The sequence below is a fragment of the Pipistrellus kuhlii genome, unplaced genomic scaffold, assembly GCF_014108245.1.
Source record: "Pipistrellus kuhlii isolate mPipKuh1 unplaced genomic scaffold, mPipKuh1.p scaffold_m20_p_1, whole genome shotgun sequence".
Lineage (NCBI taxonomy): Eukaryota > Metazoa > Chordata > Mammalia > Chiroptera > Vespertilionidae > Pipistrellus > Pipistrellus kuhlii.
The window spans coordinates 149,778,903-149,801,771 of NW_023425404.1; the positions used below are offsets into that span (position 1 = coordinate 149,778,903).

The 22,869-nt window shown below is 45.0% G+C and overlaps 2 protein-coding genes across 18 annotated transcripts in view; both read left to right on the top strand.

The window, feature by feature from the left end:
• Positions 1-5,329, top strand: part of SEC31A (SEC31 homolog A, COPII coat complex component) — a 74,598-nt gene extending 69,269 nt beyond the window's left edge. For 16 of the 17 annotated variants that reach the window (XM_036411770.2, XM_045571186.1, XM_036411780.2 and 13 more), the window contains 2 exons: positions 3,574-3,645; positions 4,762-5,329. In XM_036411770.2, the coding sequence (XP_036267663.1) occupies positions 3,574-3,645; positions 4,762-4,941 (252 nt within the window). In that variant the 3' untranslated portion in view covers positions 4,942-5,329. Of the gene's footprint in view, positions 1-3,573; positions 3,760-4,761 lie in introns of all 17 variants that reach the window. The other variant, XM_036411827.2, reaches the window with a different exon arrangement.
• A 15,359-nt stretch (positions 5,330-20,688) lies between these two features.
• Positions 20,689-22,869, top strand: part of SCD5 (stearoyl-CoA desaturase 5) — a 128,021-nt gene continuing 125,840 nt past the window's right edge. Inside the window, exon 1 of the mRNA XM_036412381.2 lies at positions 20,689-21,200. Within this exon, the coding sequence (XP_036268274.1) occupies positions 20,972-21,200 (229 nt within the window). The 5' untranslated portion in view covers positions 20,689-20,971. The remainder of the gene's footprint in view (positions 21,201-22,869) is intronic.

A 22,869-nucleotide genomic window follows, 5' to 3' on the forward strand; every position in this document is an offset into this window, starting at 1 on the left:
TACCTGAGGATATACTTTCAGTAATTCTAGAGAGAGGAGGGGAAAGGAAGAGAGAGAGAGAGAGACAAAAACCACGTTGATGTGTTGCCTCCCATTCTTTCCCTAATAGGATCAAACCTTGCAACCTACTTATGTGCCTTCACTGAGAATTGAACCAGTTACCCTTCAGTGCACTGGATGACCTCTAACCAACTGACTAAGCTAGTACAGAGAGGCAGGTGAGGCTGATAGCCAGGTAAACACTATCCGCTATGCACACCTGTAAATAACAGGCCACAGTCATTCAAAAACAGAAGCTTCCCTATAAAATATGTGGGAAAACTCCAGTCCTCCTTCAGGCATGAATTAGTATAGAGAGGTTGGGAGGACACAGAGTTCATGGCCCAGCTCAGTAACTTCTTCTAGTTCACCATGCCATCTTCCTTCTGGGTCCACAGAAGCCTTAGGCAGAAGAGAACCAAAAATGACAAACTATTCCAGTAATTTTTGTAACTATGTAATAGTTGGGGAGAAGTTCTACTATCCTCACTTGCCCAGCTACCCATGCTTCTTCCCCCTTGGGCTATGTGAGATTAACTTTGAACAGGGACTAGAAAGGTTCTCCTCCACACAAGTCCATTTCAATCAATAGTTGGAACCATTTTTGAAAATTGGATTTTAGAGAGGATAGAAGGGGGAGAGAGAAAGAGAAGGAAACATGGATGTGAGACACATTGATCAGTTACCTCTCCAACATGCCCCAACTGGAGATCAATCTTGCAACCAAGGTATTTGCCCTGATTCAGAATTGAAACCGTGACCTTCTAATGCATGGGACAGTGCTCCAACCAGCTGAGCCACACTGGCCAAGGGTAGTTGGGACCATTTTTATAGTATGGCTTTATTCCTATTTTCACTTTAATTATGTCCAAACAACACAAAAGAATTTTGCAGCACAACTTAGTTTGTGATGTTATTCTCAGTGGTTTCATCTCTTCCTGTCTCCTCTTCTGACATGCTGACATTCCTTCCTCACATATAACGAGAACATCTCAACATCAGGGACTCTGCTTGTTCCTCCTTCTGCCAGGACCTCTTCCCCCACAAAACTGCATGGCTCACTCCTCACTTGTTCTAGGCTCTGCTCCAATGACCCATTAGCCATCAGCCTTTCTTTACCACCCGACTCCAACACCTCCAGCCCCCTCACCCTGTTAACTTTTCTTTACGGCACTCATCACCATCTGGCATAGAACATATTGTTTATTTAGTATATTTTCCTACCCAAAAGAATATGAGCTCCCTGAGACATAAGTCTGTGTCCCAGCATGGCACATAGTAGGCACTCAGTAAATTTTGAAGAACAGTGTCAGGTCTACCAGGTGTACTGGTTAATAATGCAGATTTTGTAATCAGAGAAAACAAGATAATTTCAAGAGAAACATCAAAAGTGCCTTATTCAAAATAATGTTCATCACTAGCTACACGTTTCCCCCAACTTTAGGTAATTTGTGGATACTGTCCCAATAGAACTTTTCTTTTTTTGAGGCAAACCATTCAGAGACCTAATTTTCCACTTCATAAGTTTTGAAATGCTGCTCAGAAAGTGTATGTGCCATCAATTGGAACAAGTGGTAACATGAAGGAGCAAGGTCTGATGAATACGGCGGGTGGGTTAATACTTCCCAGGAAAGATCTTTTAACACGTCTTTAACTGGTTTTGAAGTGTGTGATGGTAAGTTATCATGAAGCAAAATTACTTTGCCGTGTCTTCTGGCCCATTCTTGTCATTTGTTTCACGATCAAAATGTGGTTCAACTTGATTATTTGTTGTTGGTAGCAATCAGTATTAACGGTTTCACCTGGTTTTAGAAGCTTAGCATACACCACACCTTCCTGATCCCACCAAATGCAGAGCATTGTCTTCTTTCCAAAGCTATTTGGCCTTGCCGTTGATGTTGATGGTTGACCTGGATCAACCCATGATTTTGTGCATTTAGGATTCTCAAAATAAATCTACTTTTCATTGCCAGTCACAATTCGATACAAAAAATACTTTTCGTGCAGTTGAAGCAACATTTTACTGATGACTTTTTGGTTTTCCATTTGTCTTTTGTTCAGTTGATGTGGCACCCATTTTCCTTCCTTTAAAATCTTTCCCATTGCTTGTAAAAGATCAGAAATTGTTTGCTGAACAACGTTTAATCTTTCTGCAAGTTGTTTTTGAGTTTGACATGCATCTTCATCCAATAATGCTTATAATTGTTGGTCTTTCAACTTTTTTGGTTGACCTGGACATTCTTCGTCTTTCACATTAAAATCATCACTTTTAAAGCATTTCAACCAGCATTCACAGGTATCTTGAGATGGAGCATGTTCACCATAAGCTTCCTGAAGTATACAATAACTTTCAGTAATACTTTTCTTCAAAATAAAGTAATGAATTAAAACTTCCCGCAAATGCTCTTTTTTGGGCATGAAATTTGACACTTTTAAGCATAAAAATACTATGTTAACACCTTCAGCAAATTTGACATATGATGTTTTGAAACTAGCTGTCCATACAACAAAATAGCATACATATCAAATTGCATATATATCAACATATGTGTAACTTGATCTATTGAAAAAATTCCGCATTATTAACTGGTACACCTGGTAAAGTTGTTGCATAATATAGATTATTAAAATAATTTAATTTTGTCCTTCATTTTGATTGTTTTTTTATATATAAATATATTTTATTGATTTCAGAGAGGAAAGGAGAGGGAAAGAGAGTTAGAAACATCAATGATAAGAGAGCATCATTGATTGACTGCCTCCTGTATGCACCCTACTGAGAATCTACCCACAATCTAGGCATGTGCTCTTGGCTGGAATGGAACTGGGGACCCTTCAGTCCACAGGCTGATGCTCTATCCACTGAGCCAAATTGGCTATGGCCATTTTGATTTTAGAGTAGTTTTCTCTCACTGTACTTATAATAATAGGATGGGGTGGGGGAATCACCTTAAGAACTAATTTTACTATGATACTTCCCTCTTTGTAGCCTTAAGTTACCAGATGATAATTTTCTTTTTTCTTTTTTTTAATTGATGTTCTAAAGGCTCAGAAAGAGGCAGGATTACCAAATAACTAAGTGTATACCTAATATTTTTGGAAAGTTAAAAGAAGATCTTAGTTCACTTATATGTTTTCTTTCTAGCACCCATAATTTATAACTGTACTTAGACATCCTTTTCTGTAGTACACTGACCCATTACTACCTTCAGATGGCCCTGTCTCTTGCTTGTGGATATAGTGCACCTGTACATGCACACACCTTGTCCAGTGAGCTTGCAGTCCACCTGAAATCCAACAGTACTCTGTGCACTGGAGGGAAGAGGCTCATCCTCTCATCGTCCTTCCATTAGGGGATTACTGACCTTTGTTCTAATAACCTGGTCAAGTTTGTCAGCATAGTTGCCTCCCTTTCTTTATAAAATGAAGCTATTCAACATCATGAAAGTAAGATTTAGTGAAATGAGATAGGACAGTTTTTTTGGATAAAAGTTAATGTTCAAATATAACGTATCTGTTTTTCTTCTCCTGCAGCAAACCAAAAGGAAGCTAGATGATGCCAACAAACGCTTGGAGTTTCTGTATGATAAACTTAGGGAACAGACAGTAAGTTTGTGGGGGGAAAGAAGGATTTATGATAGTCATTTATTCCCAGTAGCTAAAATAAGCATCTGATCAGCACTTGCTGTAGTGTGCTTGGGGACAAACTGTCTTTTTAAGATAATTGGCCTTCTGTTTGTTTTATATGTCCCTTGAACAAAGAAATCAGAGTGGGAAGATACTTAGTTTTTCAGAGACCAAACCTGATCCTTTTCTTCTAGCACACCTATTACACAAAGGTGAAGTCACACATAGCTACAGAGGAGCAGGTTAATGTACTATAACTATGAAGATAACCAACAATAGGAAAAAAGGCAGTCTTTCTGGTCTCTTGTCCCCACCTCTCCATTCCTTTTTATAATAGCTTGGCTTTATTAATGAAAGCACTAGGTCAGAAAAATAATAACTCTGGGACTTCTTTATATTTTTACATTTCAGCATAATCATTTATCTCATGAGAACCAAATTAAAGAAAGTTGCTATAAACAGTGGTAGTTGTGTGGTTGATCCTTGGACTGATCCAAAATAAAGTTTTCCCTCAAAAGTATGGACTTGTAAACCAAGTAATGAAAAAAAAAAAACTGTCGGTTTTATGCTTTTAAGAGATGACAGGATTCTGAAAAGCAATTAAGAGTAGATAAATTTAGTACCTCATGAGGAATTTTGCCCTACTACATGAAATAGGTCAGAAGTTCAGGATCTCTAGTGTAGACAAGATTTAGGAATAAAATGGATCTTTAAGATATCATGATTAAGATTTTTTTTTTTAAGGTGTGAGTCTATTTCTAAAATAATTAAGGAATCAAAACTCTTAAGAAGAGAGAGACCTTAGCATTTCAGCATGGGGAGAAAATCTGGCATTTCTTATAACAAATGTCTGGCTTATCATACATGTTTAATTCATAAATTAATTATTTCCTTACATACCATTTTTTCATGGTTCTGTTTTATAACTTAAGTATTGCTTGCTCTAAAAAACTTTCTAGAAGTGCTAAATGGTTTATATATTTTTATAATGTTTATATTAAGTTCCTTTTAATATCATGGTTTAATGTCTGTAGAGGCTTTCATGGGAATTCTCCCCTAATTTAATTACTTCTCTTGGTTCCATCTTTATTTCAGCTTTCACCCACAATCATCAATGGCTTACACAACATTGCAAGGAGCATTGAAACACGGAACTACTCCGAAGGCTTAACCATCCACACCCATATAGTCAGCACCAGCAACTTCAGCGAGACCTCTGCTTTCATGCCAGTTCTCAAAGTTGTCCTCACCCAGGCCAATAAACTGGGTGTCTAAAAAGACAGCTTCACTCCCAGCCAATATTGCCATTTTCCAAAGAAACATGTTTTAAAATGATAAAATATGGACCAATCCTCATTAGCATGTTTCTATAGCATTTACACTATTTCTGTAGAGATTCTCACCTTAAAACTGCTCCAGACCCCGGTGCTTTGTTTTGTTTTAGTCTTTTATTGCACATAATGATTTTCTTATGCAAATAGCGTATTTCTTGAATTACACATAGTATGTTTTCCTGATGTATTCTGATAAAATGTGGTTTTAAAACCCTTAGTGTATTTTTGGAAAAGGAGCATCTGGTTATGTATAAAGCAGAGCTAAAGCTAAGTTCTTTCATGTCCTCTCTACTTCCTCTGTGTCAATCAGATTAAAGTGTGTAATCTTATTTTAAATGTTAGTAGTCTTTTTTTTAAACAGCAGCTCAGTTTGCTTTAATCATTTTTGTGTGTGTCTGGTTTCATTCTGGCCCTGAACAAATAATTAAATTTAGACCCTGTTACATAGATTTTATTTTAGCAAATATTAATGAAAAGTGGGATCACTAGTTAGTATCTATTAGGAAACGACTGAGCATTTTCACTCTATAGAATGCATTGAGCTTTATTAATAAACTAGAGGCCCAGTACATGAAATTTGTGCACTGGCGGGAGCGGGGTGGGGGGTTCCCTCAGCCTGGCCTGTGTCCCTCGAGGGATGATCTGCTGGCTTAGGGGGATTGGGCCTAAGCCGCTTGCAATGTGGGATCCTTTGCTCCTTACCGTCTGCCCACTCGCTCCTTACTGCTCAGCTTACTGCTTCTTAGCAGCAGGCTCCTTACCACTCAGCTCGCTATTCCTTAGCGCTGCCGCAGTGGTAGGACAGGCTCCTGCCACCACCACTGAGCTCGCTAGCCATGAGCCCATCTTCTGGCTGAGCCACACTGCCCCTGTGGGAGTGCACTGACCACCAGGGGCAGTTTCTACTTTGAGCATCTGCCCCATGGTGATCAGTGCACATCATAGCAACCAATCGTTCTGGTTGGTCCACCATAACGATGGCTTAGGCTTTTATTTATATAGACAAGCGGCCCAGTGCACAAAAATTCATGCACTGGGGGTGGTCCCTCAGCCCAGTCTGCCCCCTCTCACAGTCTGGGAGCCCCCACAGGATTCCTACTGATGTCCTACCTAGGGAGCCGGCCTAAGCTGCAGTCTGGCCTCCCTCTGCTGGAGGCAACTATGCTGATCAGGGGAAGGCGTCATCCCCATCACCCTGCTGCTGCTGCCATTGCCAGCCACCATAGCTGCCAAGGTATTCTCATCAACACGAGTCCAGTCCCTTTACATGAAAAAATAACAACTTTCTTTAGACATTTCCAACATGCCTCTTTCATAGGATATGCCCTTTTTTAAAAAATAAATCGTTATTGTTCAGATTATTACATATGTTCCTCTTTTTCTCTCCATAGTTCCCCCTCCACTTGATTCCCCACCCCACCCCATGCCCTTATCCCCTGCCACTGTCTTCATATGTGTAATATTTTTGTCCAGTCTCTTCCCAAACCCCTCAGACACCCTTTCCCCTGAGAATTGTCAGTCCACTCCCTTTTTATGCCTCTGACTCTATTATATTCACCAGTTTATTCTGTTCATCAGATTTTTCATTCACTTGATTTTTAGATTCACTTGTTGATAGACATGTATTTGTTGTTCGTAATTTTTATCTTTACTTTTTTCTTCCACTTAAAGAATACCCTTCATTATTTCATATAATACTGGTTTGTTATTGATGAACTCCTTTAGTGTTTTTTTTTCTTGTCTGTGAAGCTCTTTATCTGACCTTCAATTCTAAATGATAGCTTTGCTGGGTAGAGTAATCTTGGTTGTAGGTTCTTGCTGTTCATCACTTTGAATATTTCTTGCCACTCCCTTCTGGCCTGCATAGTTTCTGTTGAGGAATCAGCTGACAGTTGTATGGGTACTTGTTTATAAGTAACTAACTGTTTTTCTCTTGCTGCTTTCAAGATTCTCTCTTTGTCTTTTGCCCTTGGCATTTTATCTTTTTTTTTTAATATATTTTATTGATTTTACACAGAAAGGAATTGAGAGGGATAGAGAGTTAGAAACGTTGATGAGAGAGAAACATCGACCAGCTGCCTCCTGCACACCCCCCACTGTTGATGTGCCTGCAACCAATGTACATGCCCTTGACCGGAATCGAACCCAGGACCCTTCAGCGCCCTTGGCATTTTAACCCTTTGCACTCCGAACCATTCTGGACATTGGCTACCAGCTACTCGACACTACTTTGCGGCGGGTGCGTTGAATTAACCCAATTCCCCGTAATCACTAATAAACTGCAATGTCCCCTGAGAGGGGACATCCGAGTGATATGCTAGAATTCCGATGTCCCCTGAGAGGGGACAGCGGAGTGCAAAGGGTTAATTATGATGTGTCTTGGTGTGGTCCTCTTTGGATTCCTATTGTTTGGGGTTATGTGAGCTTCCTGGACTTGTAAATCTATTTCTTTCACCAGGTAGGGAAAGTTTTCTGTCATTATTTCTTCTAATAGGTTTTTAATATTTTGCTCGCTCTCTTCTTCTAGAACCCCGATAATTCAGATGTTGGTACACTTAAAGTTATCCCATAGGCTCCTTATACTATCTTCATATTTTTGGATTTTTTCTTTTTGTTTTCCTGGTTGGGTGTTTTTTGCTTCCTCATGTTTCAAATCTTTGGTTTGATTCTTAGGGACCTTTGATCTACTGTTGAATTTCTGTATATCTTTATTTCAGACAGTATATGCTTAATTTCTGACTCATCCTTTTCCTTTTTTTTTTTTTTTTTTCATTCTCATTAAGATCTTTAAAGGTCTCACTAAGTTCCTCAGAGGTTTTTTAGCAGATTCTTTAGTAACCTTATAAATGTGGTTTTAAACTGTGTCCAGTCTTCTGCATTCCTCCATTTCTTTCATTTGTGATCTGCCTCTTTGTCTCAGCACTTTAGCTGCTTCCATGAGTTGATGGAGTGGCTTTGTGTGCAAGGTGTCCTTTGGTCCCAGTGGCTCAGCCTTCCCAGTTATCTGAGGTGGACACTCTTTGTGCACCCCTTTGTGGGCTGTGTGCACAGTCTTGTAGTTAAGCCTTGATTGTTGTTGGTATCACTGGGCGGAGTTGACCTCTAGGCCAATTGGCTGTGGGGATCAGCTGTGTCTATACTGGGAAAGCTTCTGTGCTCAGTTTGGATGGGGCGGGATCTCAGGGTGAAGCAGGCAGCCCTGGTTCCTCATTAGTCCCACCCTAAGAGGCTTGGGTCTCGGTGTCCTGCGGCAATGGCTGCATGCACCTCTGAGAGAAAGCTGTCTCGAGGTTTGCCCACTGCCAGACAGTCCAGTTTCTCCCTGAATGAGTGTGGATACCCAAAGTCTCGCCCGGAATGGGAGTGCAGTGCAGTTGGGAGGTCCTGTTTCCCTTCGGAACGAGCAAGACAGCCGTGTATCCAGCCGCCTGGTCCTTCCTCTCGGGCGTGCACATCTCTGTGCCCTCCACCACTCCTGAGTCTCGGTGTCCTTTTCTTTTTCCTTCTAGTTGTAGAACTTCATTCAGCCAGCTTTCCAGTGGTTGTGGGTGATGTCTGCTTTATCTTTTAGTTGTAGTTTTGAAATTGTTGTGTGAGGCAACAATATAGGTGTTCACCTATGCCGCCATCTTGGTTTCTTTCCTGACTTTTATTTTTTTTTTTTCTATCCTCACCTGAAGAAACGTTTCCATTGATTTTTTAGAAAGTGTGGAAGAGAGAGGGAAAGACAGAGAGAAACATCAGTGTGAGAAGGACACTTCGATTGGTTGCCTCCTGCATGAGCCCTGACCTGGGCCCTGATCAGGGAGGAGCCTGCAACCTAGGCACATGCCCTTGACCAGAATCAAACCTGGACTCTGTAGTTGGCAGGCTCTATCCACTGAGCCAAACCGGTAGGGCAGGATAAGACATTTCTTAGCTCCTCTAGCGGCAGACCTTCGTTTTTTCCTCCAGGAGTGAGGTGGAAAAACCCTAGATCACTTTCCTGGATTCTTATTACCCCAGTTACCAAGAACAGAGTGGCGTACAGGGATCTTAACCAATCAGTGATCAGAAAAGGTATTTTCTCTGAAGCTCACGCACAGAGGCGGGACCACCAGCGCGCTGTGGCTGGCAGGCCCTCTTCTCTGGGCCTGCACCATCCATGGCTTGCCTCACCGCGCACACAGTCCTCGCCCACCCACCTGCGTGCAGAACCTCCTCAGCATTTGTGACACTATGGCGTCTCGAACAATTTGCATATTACCTCTTTATATATACACTGAGTGTGTAGATTATTATGACCACTTGACATTTGTAGGCAAATTAGTTGTACACTGCATCGTAAGGGATATGGAAGCAGAAGGCCTGTTCGAACACCATTGCTGTTTGCAGTTACCAAAATAAAACATCTCCAATTTGCACAGGAACACAAGGATTGGACAATTGAACATTGGGAAAAAAAAATGTGGTCTGATGAATCACATTTCTAGTTGCATCATGCAGATGGCAGAATGAGAATTTGGTGGAAACAGCATGAAAGCATGCACCCCAGATGCATGAATACAATGCTTCAAGCTGGTGAGGGCATCGTTATGGTTTGGGGCATGTTTTCCTGGCATGATTTGGGCTCTTTAATTCATGTGGAACAATGTCTGAATAGCACAACATATCTAAGTATCGTTGCTGATCAAGTTCATCCTATCATGTTGATGGTGTATCCCAATGGAAATGGCTTCTTCCAACAAGACAAGGCACCATGCCTCGGTGCTTATATTGTGCAGGAATTGTTTCAAGAACATGAGGGAGACTTTACCTTGCTTAGGTGGCCCCCACCATCACCACATCTCAATCAAATTGAGCATTTGTAGGATGACGTTAAAAGAACCATCAGGCATCTGGTTTTACAACCATCAAATCTCACAGAACTGGACAGTGCTATTCATCAGGCATGGTGTCAGATTCCTCACATCACCTTTCAACATCTTGTGGAGTCAATGCCAAGAAGAATTGCTGCAGTATTGAAGGCAAAAGATGGTCCAACGAAGTACTGATGAGGTGGTCATAATAATCTGGCCACTCAGTGTATATAGACTAGATGCCTGATGCACAAAATTCATGCAAGAGTAGGCCTTCACAGCCCCAGCTTCGTCTGGAAGGTTGTCTAGATGGTCGTTCCCCTGTTTGGCTGTTTGGTTGATTTGCATATTATGCTTTTATTATTATAGATGTTTTCAGTATTCTGTTTGAATTTTAAGATTGAAGTGTCTATTTATATTTAAAATTTGTTCATCCAATTTTTAAAAAGTACTGATAACTTTGAGATTTAAGTCCAGAAAGAAAACTTTAATTTCTGTCAGCCTCTTAATAGGCTGTCCTGAGTCTCCTGGGAGTTTGGTAGTCTGAGTTACTCCTGTAACTCACTCAAGTGGCAACGTGATCTTCTGGACCTGATCCACAGGTGTGGTGTCAGCCTGAGACCCTCTGAATAGCAGGCTGGCCTCTAGTAATTTCTTTCACTTCCTTTATAGCTAGGATTTATGGTAGGCTGCATGACATGACAGTGGCATAATTAGCAGCATTTTCCAAACAAAAACACCAAATTCCCCAAAGAGCAGGGGGCAGTGGAGCCCTGGCTAATCCCAAAGAGTTTCCGAGTATGAGTGAAAAACTTTGCAACTGACATCTGAGCAGCTGTTATCTCCTTTTTCAATGCAGCACTATGTTATTTTTCTACTGTGGAGACATTCCTCCACATGCTTATAACCTTGGAGAAGTTTCATATAAATGGATGGAGGTAAGAAGAGCTGAAGTCTAAATATTGTTTTGTCTCTAAAAGATGAAGATAATAGGGAATTGTGGAAAGAGTATTTTGTTTTCCTAAAGAGAAGTAAAACTGTCATAACATTTTTTAAATAGAGAAAAAAATCCATATAAATGAGTGTTTTCAACTCCTAAGGCAGTACAGTGTAACCTGTACAACACAACTCTTCTTGTCTAAAGCTGTGCCTATGTAAAGATCTGGTGGTGATACAATCAATTGCTGTTTGGGAAAATTATAGCTCTACTCTTACCATTAGTTCATGTAGCCATTCTTTCTGAATCCCAAGTTTGTTCAGTTGTGCTTATGTTTTGTGCTTTTAATTTTTTTAACCTACTTAATTTTAAAATAAGGAAAGGGGGGTGGGAGGGAGGCTGGTAAATGGGGCTGAGTATTGGCCAGGAGATGTCGCACAGCAGTGGGGGTGTTATATTGTACCCGAACCTCCACTCTTCACAGGCCCTTTGAGCTGGATGGGATGGATACCCCAACTGAGAATCTTTATGTGTAAAGAGATACATAAAGCTGATAGAGGTAGTTCATTTGACTAGTGTGATATGAGGATAAACTTGAAAATAACTGCTCTGACTGCTGGGAGTCCAATGAGCCTACATATTCCTTTGAATTCAGAAAATCCCCATGTATCCTGGGGGACAGAAGGATGCAGTGGAATTCCTGGCAACCATAGTCCCCTGGCTGTCACCTGCCTGAAGGATAAAGGGAGGCCTATGACCAGGTGACACTTTTCTGAACAACCACTTGTTTCCTGAACCACATTTGGATTTGCCTAAGAATGGCTTCAAGGCTGCCTGTGGACTCCTCTGCCACCGTGGAGGCTTCGTTTGGAATTGTCATGAGGATTCAGCGAATAGTGTGTCCACATCCATGTGCACATCTATATGCATGTGTGCTCCCCATTCTCATTCTGTCCTTCCACTCTGTGGTGGCAGTGTTCCGAAATTTTACCAGTATGCACAGAAACACTTAACTCTGATCTTAGGGATAAATGCCCCAAGTCTTTCAACCAAACTAGATTCCAAGAAAAAGCAATCTAATCAGCTTTATATTTTCTCTGTTTCTGGTACACTGCTGTCTTACCTACATTTCTGTAGCATCTGTTCTGCTCAGGGCTTTGGTAGCCATACAAGTCTCAGGCTCAGATTACATAGTGGGCATATAAGCCTGAATGAAGTTGAACCATATTCTTTAATTTCCAGGTTTTTGCCTTTCTCCCCCCTACCCCCCTCCTCTCGGAGGTATAAGATGTGTGGGGTTTGTTTGTTTTCTTGTGTGTTGTTTTTGTTGAGTGTTTGTTTTTTTTTGGGGGGGGGGAGAATATGTGGTTTTAAGTGGTTGGAGTAGTTCTTAAAAAGGTAATAAAATCAAATAAAAGGAAATATACTTTGGTTTAACTGGCGTATGTTTTTTGCATTCTGGATTTATGTTTCCAGAGGACTGTTAATGTATTTATTTAGCAAACAATGTTATGTCTGAAAACCCTAGAATGACTGTACAGACATCATTACTCAATAATGCCTGCATTCTTTACTTTAATGGAGCTGCACTCCCTGTTGAATCTGAATTTGATTTTTGGCTGACACTCCATAAGCCCATGAGTCTATTGTTCACCAGGTAGGCCTGTCTCTGCTCTTGTTACTGCTACCTTACAATTTCCCAATCCACAACCTTTTGTGTATCAGTGGGCTCACACTCTGCAAATAGGAGAAGGTGGTGTTATCAGAAACCTTGTGAAATAAAAGAAACCTTCCTGTTTCAAAAAGATACATGAGCTTACTCTGGCCAGTGTGATTAAGTGGTTACAGTACCAGCCTGTGCACTGAAGGGTTGCAGATTTAATTCCTGGTCGAGGGCACATACTTGGATTGCTGTTTCCATCCCTAGCCCTGGTCGGGCATGTGTGGGAGTTAACCACATCAATGTTTCTCTCCCTCCCTCTTGTGCGCGCGCTCTCTCTCTCTCTCTCTCTCTCTCTCTCTCTCTCTCTCTCTCTCTCTCTCTCTCTCTCTCTCTCTCTCTCTCTCCTCCCTCCTCTCTCTTCCTCTCTCTTCCCCTCCCTTCCCCTTCCACCCCCTCCCCACTGCCTCTTCCTTCCCTTCCACTCTCTAAAAATCAATGGAAAAAATATCTTCAGGTGAGGATTAACAAATAAAAAAAAGATGCATGAGCTTGTTGGCTTTTTAGTTCTTTTATTTTAAATTTTTTTTTAGATATATATATATTTTATTGATTTTTTTACAGAGAGGGAGGGAGACAGATAGAGAGCTAGAAAAGTTGATGAGAGAGAAGCATTGACCAGCTGCCTCTTGCACACCCCCTACAGGGGATGTGCCCTCAACCAATGTACATGCCCTTGACTGGAATCGAACCTGGGACCCTTCAGTCCGCAGACGGATGCTCTACCGCTGAGCCAAACCGGCTTCGGCGGCTTTTTAGTTCTTACATATGAAGTTAAACCTAAGGAAACCAGTGTCTCAGTCACCTACCATGATCTCTTTTATACCTATAAAGGCTATGACATTTCCCAGCTCTATAGAGTAGCATCCTAGAATTGTTATTAAATTCCTTCCTTTACCCTAGTAAATATAAAGTGCTTTACGCAGTTCAGTAGAGACTTCATATCTAAACAGATGTGTTTCCAGGTAGGCAATGTAAAATGGATTCAAATTTGGATAGAAGAGGAAAGTAATAGGAGTAATAAGAGGAAAGTAAAAGTAATAAAAGTAATTATCTAATAAAAGAGTAATATGCAAATTGACCATCACTCCAACACACAAGATGGATGCCCCCATGTGGACACAAGATGGCTGCCATAAGATGGCCAGCAAGGGAGGCCAGTCGGAAGGGATCAGGTCTGCAAGGAAGGGCAGGTGGGGGTGATCAGGCCAGCAGTGGAGGGGGGAGGGGGGGATGTTGGGAGGGACCAGGCCTGCAAGGGAGGGCAGTTGGGGGTGATCAAGCCTGTAGGGGAGGACAGTTAGAGGTGACCAGGCTGGCAGGGAAGCAGTTAGGCATCAATCAGGCTGGCAGGAAAGTGGTTAGGGATTGATCAGGCTGGCAGGCAGAAGCGGTTAGGGGCAATCAGGAAGGCAGGCAGGCGAGCAGTTGGGAGCCAGCAATCCTGTATTGTGAGAGGGATGTCCGGCTGCCCATTTAGGCCCAATCGGACCCTCGAGGGGTCTCAGATTGGAGAGGGTGCAGGCTGGGCTGAGGGACAACCTTCCCTCTCCCCCCTTCCCCCAGTGCACGAATTTCGTGCACCAGGCCTCTAGTAATATATAATTTAAGGGAGCCTTGAAGGGACCATGGCTGGTGTGGCTCAGTGCCTGAGTATCATGGTTTGATTCCTGGTCAGGGCACATGCTCAGGTTGTGGCTTTGATCCCCAGTAGGAGGAGGAGGCAGTGGATTGATGATTGTCTCTCATCATGATGTTTCTATCTATATCCCTCTCCCTTCCTCTCTGAAACCAATTTAAAAAACAAACAAACAAAAAAAAACACTACATATTAAAAAAAAAAAACAACAACAACAACAACAAAAAAAAAACAGTAACTTTGATTTGGTTAATGATGAAATAATTTTTCATCTTGTACTTTGTCCCATAAAGGAACTTTCCACACCAGGGTGACCAGAATGTGTGATGGAATTGAATAATTAAAACATTTCAGTAAGAAAGGAGGAAAGCAACCATCTCCTAAAAGTGAACTAAAAGTAATGTCCTTTCCCTCTGGATATATCTCCAAATACCAGATGACCTTCTCTGGCCATCTTTTTTGCCTTAAGGAGTCTTGGGGAGAGAACAAATCAGTTTTAACAGGCTGAAGTCCGGTCCACAAAGAGTAGTGCTTGGACACACTGAAGAGATCTAACGTTTCCTGGAGCTGGGCACTGAGCTAGGTCCTTAGCTCGCTCATTCAGTCCTCACATCAATCCAGGGAGCTAAGCTCTTAATTACAGTTGCTGGCACAGCTGATGAGCAATAGACTCTGGATTCAAACCCACAGTCTGCCTACGGAGCACATCGTTTTTTGCACAAACTCTGATTTTTCCAAAGGCCAACATAACTGTGACTGTAGCAAAAACCTGAGTTTTGCTTTCTGACTGCTTTTCTAACCCCTTACTATTAGCCTGCAAAGACCTGGCATTTCCCATAAAAGGGGAACGTGTTTATTATAAATTAGAGGCACCCAGTGCACAAAATTCATGCACTGGTAGGGTCCTTAGTGGTTGCTGGCTGCCGGCCAGGGTCTACCTTCATTCTGCACCAATCCCCTGGTGGTCAGCGCAAGTCATAGCAAGCGATCGAATTCCTGAGGGGACACTTTGCATATTAGGCTTTTATGTATATATAGGTGGGTATATTTTTTGAGCATTGCCTGTTCGTTACCTTTTAAGCAGGTTCTTTTTATGCAGTAGGAAAGATAGCCTCTGGCAGTCCAAAGCTTCCATCTCTGTGGCCTATGATATACAAAGAAAAGAGAAAACCTCTCACAATATGCAGATACTGCTCACAAAGACAACTCCGACTGTTTCTGTTTGCATCTTGTGCCTACTCCCTGATGGAGTTCTGTGCCCAGAGATGTAGGGTACCAGGACTGGCTTCCCAGCCGTTGTGCCCACCCTACCTGGTGAGAAAATAGTGATTTTAAGCCTCAGCAGAACCACATGGAGCGTTCCCCCAAAGGACAGGGTGCAGTTTAGAGAAGAGGGGAGAAGAGGGGCCAACACAGCTCAGTCTCTCCTGTAGATCACAGTAGGGGAGTGACAGTGCCAGGCAGGGCTCGGGACTGGAGGGAAGCCTTGATGTTAACAGGAAAGTGCTAATAGGAAGCCCATTTTATCCCAAAGGCTGTAAATTACATCATCATGAGGGGCACCTGTCAGTTAAGGAGCTGGGTTTTAGTGTCTTCACTGCCACGTACTGTTAGTCAAATCATGTCACTCCTTCTGCCTCCATTTTCCCATCTGAAAAATGAGAAGGTAAAAAACACACACAACAGTGAGAGGTTAGGACTAGATGGCCTCTAATCTCATTTCCCGCTCTGGAAGCTTGTGACCCATAGACCTGTCCCATAGATCTTTGTATGTTACCTACATGTCCTCAGAAGGAATTGAAAACAAAGTTGGATAAGCACCAAACCCTTGAAGAAAGATGAAAGAATTCAGGCCTATTAATATTTGGGTATCTTTTGTAGAGTTAAATTCATTTCTAATCTAGAGAAAAGTCGGTGCAGCATTTTCTTTGATTACAAAATGAGTAGGCAGGCATCAAAGAAACAGTTTGTAATGTCAGGACTTAGAACCAATGTATTTGCTTGGCCTTGAGGTCCTTAAGTAGTGGTTCCCTCCGTAATCATACATATTTTTACGAAATTAACCTTTCCTTTGATACACCTGTTCCCCACATCAAGAACAGACTACATTTGATTATATGGGGTACTCAAATGGACTGGTTTCTCCTCCTGTGCTTCAAATCTAGGTCACCCTTTTGACATTCCTGAACTCTATTTACAAATGCCCCCTCCCTGCTAGAGAGCAACAGGGGCCTTTGCCTTTTAAGAGCAGCCTGTGGTAATTGACACAGCGGGAAGAGAAAGAGGTCACTGAGACAGAAACAATAACCACCGCTAATGCTGAGAAAGAAATAGGAGCTTCTCTACATTTATCTGCCCTTGGAAACCGAAATAACTCTTTACAAGAAAATGGGTGGGTGTTGCTGGGGGAGGGGAACTGGAGAGCTGGAAGAGATGTGGGTGAAAACCTTGTCAATACTCCCTTTCTTCTGTCACAATAATAGGGATTGTTCATTTATTCCAGAGAGCTGGGAATTGGGAGCAGGGAGAGAGAGAGAGTGGGGAAGAGTTTGGTTTGTAGACCTTGTTCTGGATAGACAGATGTTGGTCAAAGAGAGATGAGGTCTAGGTATTAAAAATGTTCACTTGCCATGACTGGGCCTTGAACCCAAGGTTAGTGATTCCTCCATAGTATTCTCTAGCATTTGTGTCATACTCTTCTTAAAGTGATTAAAAAATAATAATATATATATATATATATATATATATATATATATATATATATATATATATTATTGATTTCTCACAGAGAGTAAGGGAAAGGAATAGAGAGCTAGAAACATCGAGCAGCTGCCTCTTGCACAACCCCTCCTAGGGATGTGCCCACAACCAATGCACATGCCCCTGACCGGAATCAAACCTGGGACCCTTCAGTCCACAGACTGACGCTCTATCCACTGAGCCAAACCGGTTTCGGCTAATTTTTTAAATTTTGATCTGCCTCCCCTACTGGACCTCGAGTCTCATGAGCAGTCATATACTCCTGTGCGTGGAGCTGAGCTCATGCTTGGCTTCTAGAGGAGGCACAATACAGAGATAGTACATTTTCAAACTGAAGATACCCTGGACAGCAAAGGGCAGCATATCACTGGCGGGAAAGACAGGTTTTCACTGGCTACAGTACTTCAGGAGGTTTTTCATTACATAGACCCTCTTAACTATGAATTAGAAAACAGAGGCCTGCTAATCTGGCCATCCCTCATGTCCAGTGTCCTGCCAAATTGGAGCACTGTATTAAAGAGTGGTCAGGAAATGTGGGAAGGGCCTTAAGCAATAAGGCTCGGGTTTTTATTAAAACCCCTATCTTCACACCCAAAGCCCAAGAAGCATTCACTTTAGAAGAACTGGCCACTCCTTGCCCACTGCTATAAAATATTTTTTTAAAAATATATATTTTATTGATTTTTTACAGAGAGGAAGAGAGAGGGATAGAGAGTTAGAAACATTGATGAGAAAAAAACATCGATCAGCTGCCTCCTGCACACCCCCTACTGGGGATGTGCCCTTGACCAGAATCGAACCCGGGACCTTTCAGTCCGCAGGCCGATGCTCTAAACCACATGTGTCAAACACAAGGCCCGTGGGCCAAATCCATCCCGCCAGGCCTTGCAATGTGGCCCGCACCTCGCTGTCATCACTGCACTCCACTGCGTTTCCATCACAATGACAGTTTATGACTGTTCAATAAACCATTCAGCCCGCAATTTAGGCTGGATTTTAGATTTTGGCCCCTTCTCTGATTGAGTTCGACACCCCTACTCTAAACACTGAGCAAAACCGGTTTTGGCTGCTATAAAATTTTGATGGGAGATTTTTCCAATCTGTTTAGTACAGAAAAGGGGAAGCCAACTCTCCTGTGCCTGAAGGAAGTTGAAAAGATGAATGTTCTACTAAACGATGGTGTTGCTATATCTCAATCTTAGAGGCTAACTTCCCAACTATATGCGCCCCTGCAATCTAACGTAAGGCCTATAAGTGGTTTTCTTACCCCCCAGAGCACAAAGATTGCTTATGTTTAAAATTGCCCTGGCTGCACATCATCCAAGAGGCATCCTCCCTCTCCCCTTAACTACGTAAGAGCCTCAGAGCACATCCCTTCCTTTGCCAGAGGAGCTCATAGCAGAGCAGGTGATTTTATCTCACAGTTCCCAGGTGCTGCTAGAATTCGTTCTTTCAATCCCTCCAGCCCACCCAGGTATGCTTGTTTTTCCATTCTGGGACTTCCGGGTGTACCCTGGCTTCCTGGTCAGGTTTCATAACTGCACTGAGTCTCTCTCTCTAGGATGATTTAAAAAAGCAATTAAATACCCACATTATTCAGCAGCTGCTAGGGACCAAACCGTGTAGCAAGCTCTATTCCCATAAGACTAGCAGCATCACTGCAAATTGCACAGAGAGGAATTCCCAGCACAGATCTGTCTTAATTCCTAGATGACACGGGATGAAACTGAAGATAAAAAAGATGTTACTGACTCCAAATCACAGAGACTTGTTAAATTGTAGTGGCAGGGCCACATTCAAACCCAAGTTTTTGTATACCAAAACTGTAGCTTCTGTAGCCAAAATCTAAATTTTCTTAAGAAAAGCACAGATGTGAGGATCCTTACAAATCTCCGACTTTAAGAATAGATCTTTTCTTTCTCTTTACTTTCTCGCTAGAGCCTGTATTTTCTTTTTCTTTTAAATATTTTATTGATTTTTACATCCTTGTATCTCCAGTGTCCACTAGTAGTTCTGGCTCATAGCAGGTGCCCAATAAGCCAAACAAACGATTGAATGGTTATTGAGGATAGGGTGAGTCATTACAATGACTCCTAGAGAGACTTTTGACCACTCCAGGAAAAAGGATACTCTGAGCTGGCGAGCCACAGGGAATATGTGGGGAGCAGTGGGAGCATGAGAAGAAAACGTGGTTCATTATAAAGCCCTGTGTCATGTCTTATTGTCGCACTAGTCCTTACACAGAGCCGACATTTACATTTATCTGGTCCTCGGGCAGGTTTCCTTTCATTCTATAATTTCAGCTCCATCTGAAGCACCACCATCACTCTTGATTAAGTGGACACAATTCCACAGAAACATACCTGGCTTCAGTTTTAAATTAGACATTATTTTACTTGGGTAATTGAACCCATTCAAATCTGTTAACAGTAGGATGCTTATGGCCCTTTTGTGCAGTCATTTCCTCTCCCCCTTCCTGGAATCCTGGAAAGGATTCCTAACAGTGGGTAATTGATGATAATAATAATAATAATAATAATAACAAAATTAGCTTTGTTTATCAACATAATGGCCCTCTTCACGTTCACATTTATAGAACTGCCAAGCTGAAAGGAAGAATACTGATTAGCTCTGCTTCCCCTAGAGTAGGGGTATCGAACTCAATCAGAGAAGGGGCCAAAATCTAAAATCCAGCCTAAATCGCGGGCCGAATGGTTTACTGAACAGTCATAAACTGTCATTGTGATGGAAACGCAGCGGAGTGCAGTGATGACAGCGCGGTGCGGGCCACATTGCAAGGCCTGGCGGGCGGGACGGATTTGGCCCGCGGGCCTTGTGTTTGACACATGTGCCCTAGAGAGTCAAGTTGGGTCAGGGCAAGTCAGAACTAGGACTCACAGACCCTGGCTTCCAGTGATGAGCCCCTTTCCTGCTGCTGCCTGCCTGCACTCCAGCGCACCCCTCTCTGCTTCTCTGTGCAATCAGGGCTCTCTCTGGACAGCTCTAAATCATCTGCATTAGGAGGAGAGGAATGAGCAGGCACGACCTGGGTGATTCCCCCCCACCCCCGCCCCCGGCCCCGCCCTAAAGCCCTATTCTCAATGGTGCTGACTTTAAGGTACTGTTCCGTTAACCGAGGGCCCACGAGCACGGCGCCCCGCTGAAAATGTGCCATACACAGAGTTGCGCAGCTGACGGGCCTGCGTGGCGGGCAGGGAAGGCGCTGTTGGTTACTAGCCCGCCCCCGAATAAGTGAGGTATCCTCTGAAAGGCACTCAGGGAGCACCTACTGTGTGCCTAATGAAGAGCTGAGCGGCTGCCTTCTACCCCTTCACAGGCCCCAAGAGCCCTGCGAACCGGCGGACACCGGGGGATGGGGGGGAGTTCTGATGCTCATCTCGGGTCTGGCCTTGAACTTGTGTCCAGGTATTTTAAATTCTTCAACAAGGTGCCCTGAGTCCTCAGAAGTAAAAATAAAATAATAATAATAATAATAATAATAATAATAGGCTTTTCAAAACGGAAAGGTAATTTTCTTGTGAGCCGCTCAACAGGCTCCCTGTTCTGGGAGCCTCAAACCTCCTTAACCCCGACCCCTCCCCAAACCCCCCAATCCCCGGGGTCCAGGCTGCGGACCGCCGGCCCAGCGGAGCAGGGCGCTGGGGCCGAGGGGCGCCTGTCTCTTTAAGAGCCCCAGAGGCGGCGGTGATTGGCTGTCGCTATGCAGGGCTCTCCTCCCGCTCCCTCCGAGAGCCGCCTCCCCCGCCGCCCTCCGCGCGCCCCCTCCCGCCCCTGCGCGCCCCTCGGCCGCGCAGCCGAGTTCAGCCCCGGCGGCCGCAGCATGGCTGAGGCACCGGCAACAGATGCCGGGCTTTCAGGTTCGCATCCTTAGGCCCCGCTGAGCGCCCCAAGGAGAGAGAGAAGGACCCGGAGAAGGACCGTCCGGGAAGGCGGGGACGGAGGTGTGGAGATCCCCCCCCCAATAAGGCAGGAGCCCCCGCCCCCCACCGGAGCGATCCCCGCCCTCAGAGCTCCGCCGCCTGCAGCCCCGTCGCCGGCGCCCACCTCTCTCCAGCCATGCCGGGCCGGGCCGCCGATCGGGGCCAGGTCCCCTTGTGCAGCGCCGCCGCCGCGGAGGAGGAGAGCCGCGCGGGGGCCGAGGGCTCGGCGGGCGGCGGCGGCGGCGGCGCTCCGGAGCGGCAGACCATCGTGTGGCGGAACGTCGTCCTGATGAGCCTGCTCCACCTGGCCGCCGCGTACTCCCTGGTGCTGATCCCCAAAGCCCAGCCGCTCACCCTGCTCTGGGGTAAGTCCCGCGGACGCCCCCGCTCCCCGCTCCCCGCGGGCGGCGGTGGCGAGGCCGCGCCGGGGCGCGCGGGGGCGCGGGTCCGCTGCTGCCCGGGGTGCGGAGCCCTCTCCGCTCTCCTTCGCCGGCCCTGGGCGCCCCGGGCCCCGGGGCCTGCAGTTGCCCGTCCCGGTCCTTCTGCTCAGGTATTTCCAACTTCTGCCTCCCCGGCGGTCCTCCCGAGTGGGCGCATCGCTCCGCTCCCCGCAGGAGAGCGCGAGGGGCCCGGAGAGGCGCGCGCGGGGAGACGGGGCACCCGCCGAACTCCGCTCTGAGCACTGGACGGAGGACAGGCGGCCCGGAGGTGTCCTCCGAGCGGGTCCCAGGGGCTCTCCTATCTGCCGCCTTCCGGCTCCTCCGTGTCCTGCGCTGGCCGCGGACCTCGGGGCCGAGTTACGGATAAGAAAGAAAGTGGAGGAGGGGTGGTGGTGGAGAGATCTGACCCAGGGACAGTCTCGATTGCGCGCAAGAGATGGATGAAACCAGCCTTCCTCCTCGCCTCTGCAAGGTCGGCCCCTCTTCCCTGCCTCCTCCGTGATGATCTTCTCTGCCCATCGCACTTCTGCGGCCCCAGAAGTTTCTTGGTGAACACAGGGAGCTCACGTGGAGAGAGCCCTGCTCCCAGGACTAAGCTCGGATGGTGGCCACGCGGAGACCCCTCCAGGCCCGGAACCCCTCGGATCCGTGCGGGCAGGTCTATTCGCACACCTGTGGCTCTCCCGCCGCCTCCTTCTTAGCACCTGCCGGCTGCAGCGGCGAGGGAGCACAGGAGTTCAAACTCCCCCCCTCCCCCCACACACACACAACTCCTCTCCCTTCTCTGGGCCCCAGGTGCTCTGCCTGCCCTATGTGATTCCAGGCGCTGACTATGAATCACCTGAAAGACCCCCAGCACCGACCGGTGTGGGCCATCCCTCGCCAGTAGTCGGGGACTAAGTGCGCAGGTACTGACTTCCTGGGCCGAGAACACAGACCAAGTACTCCAAGGAGTGCTTCCAGCTTCGTTTTTTTGAGATCATCAAGGAACAGGGGCAGGAGAAATAACAACCTACTTTTATTTCCAGAGGGGAAGAGGAAGGAAGAAATAAGACCTCTTTCTGCAAAGCTGCTTATTTGACACAGTGCCAGCTTCAGTGCTAGGTGGATAATGATTTCCTTGAAATCCTGTAGACCCTGGGTACTAGGGGGTATGGCTGAGAGGGGATGCAGAGTCGAAAAATGGTGAGAGGGGTGTGTGTTTTGGGGAATCATGAAGACTTTTAAAGTCCCCTGAAAGCTTTGGGCAACCCCCTGCTCAGCCCTCCTCACTTCTGTGTCCTTTTCACCAGGGTCTTTGTTTTGCTTTGGTTTGATTTTGGTCTGTCTTCCATCTTCTCTCCAAATGACTAAACTGTAAGATGTCCAGCCATGAATTCGGGAACACACTTCTACCTGCCAGCCAAAGCCCTCAGTGCCCCAGAGCCCCCATGGTGCCCTCCCCTCCCCCTCCAGGGGCAGCACTGTTGGACTTCAGAGGCCCATTTGCCTGGAGGAGAGGTTGGGGCTTAGCCTAATAGCTGATATGTCAGAGAGAGCTCGGGGCAACGTGAGCACTTAAAATATTACCTTACATGCCTGGGGCTCCACGCTG